Source organism: Malurus melanocephalus, unplaced genomic scaffold (assembly GCF_030028575.1).
Source record: "Malurus melanocephalus ecotype Western Australia unplaced genomic scaffold, MMel_1.1 scaffold_266, whole genome shotgun sequence".
NCBI lineage: Eukaryota > Metazoa > Chordata > Aves > Passeriformes > Maluridae > Malurus > Malurus melanocephalus.
The window spans coordinates 499996-509650 of NW_026623498.1; the positions used below are offsets into that span (position 1 = coordinate 499996).

The 9655-nt window shown below is 42.8% G+C and overlaps 3 protein-coding genes across 8 annotated transcripts in view; 1 reads left to right on the forward strand and 2 right to left on the reverse strand.

The window, feature by feature from the left end:
* Nucleotides 1–58: 58 nt before the first annotated feature.
* Nucleotides 59–9655, forward strand: part of LZIC (leucine zipper and CTNNBIP1 domain containing) — an 18421-nt gene continuing 8824 nt past the window's right edge. For 2 of the 6 annotated variants that reach the window (XM_057375975.1, XM_057375974.1), the window contains exon 1: nucleotides 9307–9396. The gene's annotated coding sequence lies outside the window, so the exon portion shown is untranslated. Of the gene's footprint in view, nucleotides 129–591; nucleotides 705–1742; nucleotides 1815–7999; nucleotides 8127–9306; nucleotides 9397–9655 lie in introns of those variants that run through there. The other 4 variants (XM_057375972.1, XM_057375973.1, XM_057375971.1 and 1 more) reach the window with 4 other exon arrangements.
* RBP7 (retinol binding protein 7) lies at nucleotides 2190–4367 on the reverse strand. The gene is made up of 4 exons (XM_057375977.1): nucleotides 3800–4367; nucleotides 3120–3298; nucleotides 2765–2866; nucleotides 2190–2421 (listed from the first exon to the last, which is right to left on the reverse strand). The coding sequence occupies exons 1-4, from the start codon at nucleotides 3870–3872 to the stop codon at nucleotides 2371–2373; spliced, it is 405 nt and encodes a 134-aa protein (XP_057231960.1). The 5' UTR covers nucleotides 3873–4367; the 3' UTR covers nucleotides 2190–2370.
* Nucleotides 4508–9226, reverse strand: NMNAT1 (nicotinamide nucleotide adenylyltransferase 1). The gene is made up of 5 exons (XM_057375969.1): nucleotides 9146–9226; nucleotides 7449–7633; nucleotides 6827–7010; nucleotides 6002–6147; nucleotides 4508–5660 (listed from the first exon to the last, which is right to left on the reverse strand). The coding sequence occupies exons 2-5, from the start codon at nucleotides 7570–7572 to the stop codon at nucleotides 5260–5262; spliced, it is 855 nt and encodes a 284-aa protein (XP_057231952.1). The 5' UTR covers nucleotides 7573–7633; nucleotides 9146–9226; the 3' UTR covers nucleotides 4508–5259.

The following is a 9655-nucleotide window of genomic DNA, read 5'->3' on the forward strand; positions in this document are numbered from 1 at the left end:
CCGTGAGGGGATCGGGCCGTGAGGGGTTCGGGGAAGTCGGGAACAAGGACGAGAAGGGGGCAGCTGCCCCTCAAGGACGCCGCGATCCCAGGGAGGGTYAAGCTGCTGAAGCGTCTCCGCTCCAATGGGTCCGTAAATGTTAACCCGTTCTCAGTGACGAGTGATTGAGAATCAACAGGATTTWTGTCTAATTATTGCGAGCTGAGTAATATATCAAGGAAAAAACAACATGCTAAGACCCCATTGAGCACTTGGCCTTGGCCTTTCCTAAGTGTAGTTTGAGCATGAAGTGTTCTTTATTACGAACTTTTCTGCACATAATTCCCTCACTGTACCATAAAACAATATTTTTTCTGGAAGATGTTAATCTTTTCCCTCACACTCGAAATGAAACTCAGCTGTAGAACAAACCAGCCAGGTTACATGTAAGTACATTGGACAGTCACCCCCAGCTCAGCTTGTTTGAGTTTTAATACACGTAGATGGAAGAGAAAAGGGAGAAAAGGATCTTTTGAAGTTGCTCTTTTGACAAAGGATAAACACAGTGTGAGTTGCATCATCAAATTTTTTGCCCAGGATGAACAGTCACCAATAATATACCTGAACACGAGCTGTGCACGGGCCAGTGTGATTTGAGTCAGCAAGGGAAAGAATTCCCTAAAAGCTGGACAACAGGATGTTCTTAAGATGAGCCAAAGCCGTCGGTATGAGCAATTAGGACATGTTTCCAAGCACACTTCTAAATAATGATATAGCAATACAATTGATCCAGTTTTTTAAATGCAGAGGCAGGTAGGATATTCAGTCTTCTGGTTTTATATACATTTTTAATGCATTTTATTGATCTAATTTTTTTTGAACTAAGTATTTTGATGATWTAACCAGGGTGCTCAGAAAAGAGCTTCTCTGGGGAGTTCTGTTCTTGTCCTTCAACGTCATTGCCTTTCTGTATTCTCACACAGTTTTCACTGGAGAGCACAGTTTAAAGCAGTGAGTTTGAGAATATCTGCAATGTTCAGTATTTGAGCCCTGAGCACGCTGAGAGCCTGTGCAAGCCCCATTCACGTTGCACAAGCGCCATCCAGTGGCGCACAAAACGCTGCCTTCTACCACATGTGAGCGGGGCTGCTGCCTGAATTTATTTCTACTAACATAACACTCAAAACAGCGATGTTATTTTCAGACGAATGAAACCACTAAGTTCTTGAAAGAATACAGTGGCAGCATGCATAGAATAAACAGGCATTTTACTGCTGGCCCCCACATTTCCCCAACTGTATAAAGACTATTMTTTTTATTTTGGAAACCAGCTTAAATTTATATATGTCTAGTAATTAGGAGAGGGGGTCAATCTAATCAGTCTAATCACTCCACACTTCAACAAATTTTAACTCTGGTAGTRGCTTTAAGCATTCTGAACTGATAAGAAGTTTCAGAAAAGTGGTGTGAYTTGTTTCAAAATGTCAGGGATTTTTTTTCGGATGAAGTAATTAAGATACTAAGCTTAAACTAGAGTTCTTCAAGAACATGCAAGAACTAATTTCATTTGTATGAACTACAAAGTTTATCTGGTAACTTGCATATTCACACAGGAAAAAGATCTACTTCTCTATTGCAATATTGCACAGGATCATAAAGAAAAACGTTTCATCTAATTGAACAGTTGTATGCAAATAAAGCTTCACTAAAGCAGTATTGCTTTCASTCTGTGTATGGGCTTACAGAGTTCAATTATTTTGCAGACTGAAAACTCCATGGACCACTCAGACCCATCGTCGTGGTTTTGGGATTTGACCAGAGGCTGGTTTCATTYGGTAAGCTCAACTCAACTATTCAATTATTCAAATATTTCTGAGAACAAAGCAGCTATGGCACAATGGGGCCTCACACTACACGTATAAGACAGAAGCAAGTAGAGTTGAGTAGTAGTCAACATCTTAAAGGGAAGCATTTTGAAAAATAAATCCATACCTTTTGTTTTTGCTTCATTATTCGTTATTTTTACTTCTCTATCAGCACATCACTCCCCCTGTTTTGTTTGATGCAGACATGCCTCTTAGAATTGGCAGATTTTCTTGTTTTAATTGACTTTTGGTTACCTAGAGACCCAGGCCATATCACTGATGTTTTGGGTTCGKTTTTTTTCCTCCAAAAGCACACTCAAAAGCAAGGTATTTAAGTTTGGTTTGTGGCATTTATTAGCAAAAATCAGACCTTTAGCACTGGCAACAGCAGACKTATTTCCTGAGCCAGAAACTTCAAAGGGTTCAGGTTAACAGGTACAMGGAGTCAGTTCTTTATAGAGCCATCGCTGGACTTGAGGCTCCTCTGCAGAGCTGCCCTGCAGGCAGCATCCAGCACAYCACAGACTCAAGCTCTCTTGAAGACCTGTCTACATACTTGATTCTCACAACGAAGCTCCTACCAAAAAAAAACCAAACCCTAAAATTAAAAAAAAAAGCTCAGAAAAGAAAAGAAACAAAAATATAGCGATATATGGTAATCAAAGGAACTGCTWCCAAAATTGAACATAAATCCTTTGCCATCACTCTGGCCATGATAATGACTTACACTTAACATTCCAAATTTAAGTACATATTATAGTGAAAACAATGAAACTGTTTGAAAGCAAAATGTGCACACTATGTACCATCCACTACACATCCTGCAGACCTAGAAGGCTTTTGCAGACCATGACCAACCCCATTGTAAATCTAATTTTTGTCATATAGAGACATAATTAGTAGAAATCTGAAGTCARTACCAGGTGGAGGTCATCTCCTTCMAGCCAGTGAGTCCAGCCCCTGTTCTTCTTCTCACCAGTCTGGACACAGACAAGTTTGTCATTTTCCCAGGTAACAAGGCTCTGTGGAACAGGGAAAAAAAAAGTATTTCTGCATGTCTGTCTCAGTTATCTGCAAAATACTTGTAGAAAATGTCCATTTTCCTGGATAAAAGAGCACCTAGATATTACTTCTGAGAAAAACTCCTTGTCTGTAACTCAGGCTCCTACTACTGTCTTGCACTACAAATATTATTCTTGAAACAATTTCAGCTCAAGTATCTGGATTGATCATGGCATCTTAATTTTGTCACAGCCTCTTATTATTCACTCTTACCTTGCATTTTCTGTTATCCAAGCCTTTATTATCTTCTTCAAACTCTTGTCCAACTTTGAATTCAAGCAAATAATCTCTGAATGTGCTAGTGGTATGGATGTAGAATGAATCACCATCTTGCTTGATCACTTTCTGAGGCTTCAGCACTTTTGCTATTTTGCGTGTTGCAAAGTCAATACCTTGGACAGAAGGCAAAAGGGTCAGAGTTGGATTTATCACCAGCCATTTTTGCAGCCAGGATTTAAACTTTATTGCTACCAGGAAGCATTTCTTAGGTAGTTTGACCTTACTGTTACGCAGCATTTTGTTGTCTTATTAGAACCTATTGTCTAAAGCTGCATGTTACACGGACTAAGTAATTMTTTTGTACTTTTTACTCTTTGAAAACCCATTTATTCAATTGTTGCACAATTCCTAAGTAAGCGTTCCAGGAGTTCTTTGAGTTAGAAGACTCCTGGAGAGAGTTGGTTTCACCCAGAGACACCCAAGCTTGGTTTCAAACTTAAGTCCCACTAAGCAAGAGGTTAATGCCTATTCTCATYCTTTGGGCAATGAAAGAATTAGCAAAAACTCTCTGCACCCTACAYCTTAAATAGTGTGAAATGGAGGACAGTCCTTAAAATTCAAGAAGACCCTTCTGGGTGAAGGGAGAAAGGACAGAATCAGGTATTCTCACCTACCTAAGGCCACCATATAGCCTTCGAAGTTGTCATTGCTGACGAGGTTCCAGGTTCCACTGAAATCCACAGGCATTGCCAGACAGTCCAAGGAAGATCCAGTCAAAAATGCAAAAGTAGTTTTCTAGCCAGGGCTTTTATAAGGCAGCCTGTGGGTGGGATTACACCCCAGGACCTTTCTGCTGGAGAGGAAGGGTGCTGCTGCTGAGCCACTGGGTGAGAGKGTATTTGTAGAACGTGCTGGAGGGAAAAGTTCATCCTGTCTGAAAYTCTGAAATCTTTGTGTGGAGCAAATGTTAATGGCCCAAGAGCCACAATGCAAGCCAAAAACTGGTTTAAACCATTTATGTCCATCTTGTATACTTTAAAGGGACTGTCGTTGTTACTAAGATTTTCTGCATGTTTATTAGATTTGGGACTTTATGATCTGAAATCCAGGTATTTGTTTAAAAGGTGATGTACCCCTTAAAAACATGCTGTACTTGAACAGACAGGGATCGACTGCTAAGCTGTGGATTGTATTATATCAACAAATTCTAAAGCAAAACCCMTGACACAGAGATAAGAATTGTATCATCTTGGTTTGTTTGGAGTGAATAGGAAGCAGAATTAAAAAAATTATCTTGTGTATAYAGGAGATGCAGCTCCCGCCTTTGCTTTCTATTCTTGACACATAAAGGAGAGCTGATACAGGAGTTGTTCCCACTGATCCTTTATTAGATGCTACACATTGTGGCAGAGCACACAGGCAGTAGAGAACAGGATGCAGCAGATAAGCTTCAGTGTGGGACTTCACCTTCAGCAAAGAAGTGATAGAAATCCCTAAAGATCCAGCAATGTGTTTTGAAAAGTGAATAAAAGAYGCTTGACTTTGAAGACAAAGGATATAGGAAATTTTCAAGTGAGGAAATAAGGGATTTACATGTGAGGAAACACACCTATAGCTACATTTATTTATTTACTGACTCGTGTTAAGCTGAATAAAAGGATAACACTTTGCAGAGAAGTCTCCCCGAACTTTAGCTCCATTTTTGGAGCTGGCAGATTGACCCTCATGACTCACAGGATCATGCGAGTAGGAACTCAGGACGTCAGAGCTTCTTTCCTGTTTGCAGCTGGATATTGTTCTCTAACCGACACTAAACCAAGAATGGCACAGACARATGAAAATTACTGTTTCCTCTGGACTCAGATGGTAACATTTCACCCATAATTTGGTGTTAGGGGGTTATGGTAGTAAAGCACTGTTGCAATACTCAGTTCAGTGCACTGAGACCAAATGTTGAAATGTGCAAATCTTATTATTGGACTTGAAAAAGGTTTCGTAGGTCCAATCACTGAGTGCACCAAACCTCATCAGTAACTACAGATGCATGGAATTAGCCAACCAATCCCTAGAAAACACACTTCCCTGTACTGAAACGTAGTTTTTTCCACAGCAGACTGTGGCTGCTTAGTGCCTGCTAGTTCTTGGAGTCACTTGCATATTTCTGTAAGGGAGCCAAGACCACCCCAGCATTCCTGTCCTCRCTGTCAGGACTGTACAGGTTGTTCTTCTCGATATACGCCCGGACTCCATCGGGTACCAGGTAGCGAATGCTCTGGCCCCTCCGCAGAGCTCTCCGGATCTTGGTGGAGGAAATATCATTTGTGATCCATTCTTCCACAAGATGAATGTTATTCTTATGTCTCCACAAAATATCAGATTCGTAGATGAATTTCTGAACATTGTTTCCAGCCCTGCTGATACATACAAGGCCGTGTTTTTCCACAATTTCRGTGATGTCCTCCAACTTCCACAGATTGGGGATCCCAAAAGATTCCAGCATGTCACTTCCACAAAGCARTTTAACCTGTGGGACACCTGAAAGAGAAAATTCAGTGAGAAATAGGGCRTGGTTTAGGCCACCAGATTTTAGCAAACTTGACAGGGACATTTAATTTCTTGGCTCTCTCTCAGTAACTTGGTTAAGATGAGAAATAAAAAAAAATATTCAGAGAATTTAATTTATAATTAGTAGCCTCAATACAAAATTTTTCTGAATCAAGGTTATGGGAATCCCTTCATTAAAAGGATCTCCTGCCTTATGCTGTGWAATCTACGGAGTGACATCAAACCAAGGGACACCACAAAAGTTACTCATCAGTGCAACTCTCTTGAAATAACAAGTATCATTAACCATTTAATTTGCAAACAGACTTAACTTTTTACATCTGGACTCWGATTTTTCTTTTTAATGGGGTCATGCCTATTTGGTTCCTGTTTCCTCTTTCGTCCCAGCTTTGTTAAKGGTACAGCATCCTGCAGATTATTAGTGACATCGGGAGATAAAAGCTTTTGATGATGATACCTGCAAAACAGATGTATTTTAGATATTTCAAAGATGTAGGAGAAAATAGGGTAGCAGGGCCTACTAAATAACCTATCTCCACTTCTYCCTGCAGTGCTTTCACAGACAGGCCAACCAAAAACTGATCTGCAGAAACAGGGACTTGGGAGAGCTTGGTCATGTGGTGGTCAAAGTGCAAAGATTTCAAAGCAACAAAAAGATTCGTTTKTTTCTTCTTAAATAAAAATTCATTTTAACAATAAGAATCTCAGTAAAGTAGCAAYGACTGAAGGAGTAATACTCAGAAAATACTCATTCAGACAATACTTATGCCAGTCTTKAAATACATAAATGGGCAGCACAGCACAATCAGGGCCAGAGGAGGGAAGCTTGTGGAGCATGTCTGCCCTGTTCCAGTCTCCGTCCTTCCCCATGAGCACCATTTCTGCACAAAAATTGAATAATGCCCAAGAAATGATATATCCTAAAAAGTGTTCACAGGCTCATTTTTGGTCTGTTTAGGACTAATGATGCAATCCTTCATTTTCAGTGCTCATATCAATGGTATTTCTGAATTCAGTGAGTCTGTTCGTATGATTTGGGGTCAGTTAGCCTGCAATTATCCCAACTTGTTAGAGTTAATACCATTCCTGATCCTTCTATAGGTTCATGAGACTTGTTAGAGGTGGCTGAAGAATACCTTAGAACTTTTAGTGTTTCCAGCCACTCACTCTGGCAGCTTTCCCAATCATCAACCTCCACCCAATCAGAGTTTTTTGTAGCCAATTTTGCCATGGTCACTCGGTGATTTGCACTGATCAGACCTTTCTTCTTATATGCATCGCCCACTGGTGAAATGATGCCTTTGATTACTTTGTATTTTCCTGTGGGAAAAAACACAACACACAAGAACATGAGAAGTGGTTGAGCAGATGTTACTTCCCCTGCATTGGATTTAACCTGTGACAGAACCATTATCCAGTGCAATGGCAGCTGATTGCCAGCCCAGTGGAAAAGTACAGAACACTCGTGCTCTGTCAGGCCAGCACAATGAAAGAGTTAGTAAGATAGATTAGAAAGATATATGTCTATAAACAAACTATAAAGCCTGTCCTTTGGCTCACTAAAATCAGGAACAACTAACACGTATGTAAGACAGTTCTCTCATGTTGTCCTACATGTTTTTTAAGACATAAATATATACCAGCTTCAATATCTAATTAGCATTTCCAAAAATATCTGTCACTGTCAAATAAAATATTCACCTTAATTAAGTGTCTGGTTATCAAAGCTATTCTGAATGATAGAAATCACCATCCTACCTGTTTCATGGAAGTAGTCTTTAGCCAGCTCAAAGAGCCTCAGGTGCATGTTGGTGATGGGATTGAAGGACCCACAGGCCAGCAGTACCACTTCAGTCTTCCTGTCAGCATCTTCCATGGCCATTTCTCCCAGCCACGGAGCCAAGTGGAGAATGTTGGTGCCAGGCACCAGCCACTACAAGAAACTGGATTAAGAACGAGTTACAGTTACGTATTTGTGCTGCCAATAAGCAGAAGATAAAATTTCAAGATCAAATTGAACACTATATTTTTCTTCAATCAACACGTGACCCGTGATTGTTTATGTGATATTTCATTCTGATTTTTAAGTGATTAAAATATGTTSTTCCCTAAGAGTATCTTGCTAAGATATTTCCCCACAGCCTGGCCTAACAGAGCAGAATGGGAATGGGCCAWTCTTCTGCTGTTGCTGTTTGTGAGATGTTTGAGCCGTCCTGAGTAGCACAGAATTGTCTGCCATTGTTTCTATAGCAATATCACCACCTGTAAAAATCCCCCAAAGTCACCCTCATGTTCTGTCTCCCTTACAGTGAGTGATGTTCACAGCAGCCACAGCGCTGAGACACCATCACAGCCAAACCTTGTAACGGTGACTGTCCTAACATCAAACAGAGCTCGGATAAAAGCAGCTCTTGCAAGGCTTCACATTTTGTAAGTGTGAGTACTTCTCTGTGCTTTCAAGAGTTTCACAAACTTTTAAAATATTCTTTATTACTGCAGAGTAGCTCAGCAGTGGAAGGGCTGGTGGTACTTGAAACACAGCCTTCACARGGGCATGGCTAAGAGAGTTACTATGGGAACAGGGAGGAGAGGAATTAAGACTGCTTTTGTAATGCACAAATCCTACTTTAAACAGAGTGACTCATGCTGCAAAACTGAAAAAGGTTCATTTTTTCCTTAAAAAAGTGCAAAAAAAGTAGAAAATTTTAAGATAAAAATACACAGTGCCTTTTTGGGAGTTAGCCAAATGTCCCTTTCTATGCTGCTAATTTAGCAGTTTTCAGAAACAGGCAATTATTGCCTCATAAACTCATCTTGCAGCACTCCATATCAACTAGAAATCAGTAAAATCTCTTYACAAAGACTTAAGATGAGAAAATAAAGTAAAATGACCTTCACTGAAGTTTTCTGTAAGTATAGGGCACACACCCTGCGTAATTTTCCCTTCTTCTGAAGGGAAAAATAAGTGCCCTCTGATGCACTCCTTACACACATGCTTATATGTAATCTCATCATGCTTTTACATAATCCTACCRGTTTTTAGTGTGTCTTGATCTCAGTCCTGCCAGTGCTTAGCTGGATCGGACACGTATGTGCACTAAAAAACATCAAAGTATGCCTACAGCCCGTCTTGGGATGGCTCTGGAGCCCAACCTGCCAGTCAGCGTCCGAGGATAAGCAGATAAGGATGCTTTGCTCAATCTCATTTCTGTTTCAGAGGCAAATATTTATCAAATATGTTTAACTATCTGTACATATATAGATGATAACCATGATGTGGGCGTCTCTGGATGCTTCAGTAACACCCTCCCGCAGCTCCCCGCCCCGAGGGCCTGCACGGGGGTCCGGTCCCCGCCCAGCGAGCACCCGCTGCCGCTGCCCATCCATCCCCGGTGGGCCCGGTCCCCGCTCAGGCTGGGCGCTGTCCCCGCTGTTCTCCCCGCTGTCCCACTCACGCCGGGCGCTGTCCCCGCTGTTCTCCCCGCTGTCCCACTCAAGCCGGGCGCTATCCCCGCCGCTCTCCCCGCTGTCCCCGCCGCTCGCCCGGGCTCTCCCCGCGGCTCTCCCCGCTGTCCCCGCTGTCCCCGCCGCTGTCCCCGCTCGGCCGGGTTCGCGGGCCCGCCCGCTCTCATTGGCCCGGGCGCGGCGGAAGCGGCACCGGAGGGACGGGATGAGCCCGCCCAGACGCGGCCTGCCCGGCTGAGGGGTGAGGGGCCCGGGGCCACACGGGTGGTGGGGATGAGCGGAACCCGAGCCTGTCCTGGGAACGGCCAGGCGGGCTCCGGTAGCGCCCGAGTTCCGCCTTTTCCTCCTCGCAGGCCGCTTGGCGATCCGCGCTCGCCCCTTTCCGGAGGGAGGGCCGCGGTTCCTCGCCGCCCGCCGGCGGTGGAGCGGCCCCTCAGAGCCGCATCTGTGGCCGGGATGTGCCGCTGGCTGCCGGCGGTGGAGCGGCCCCTCAGAGCCGC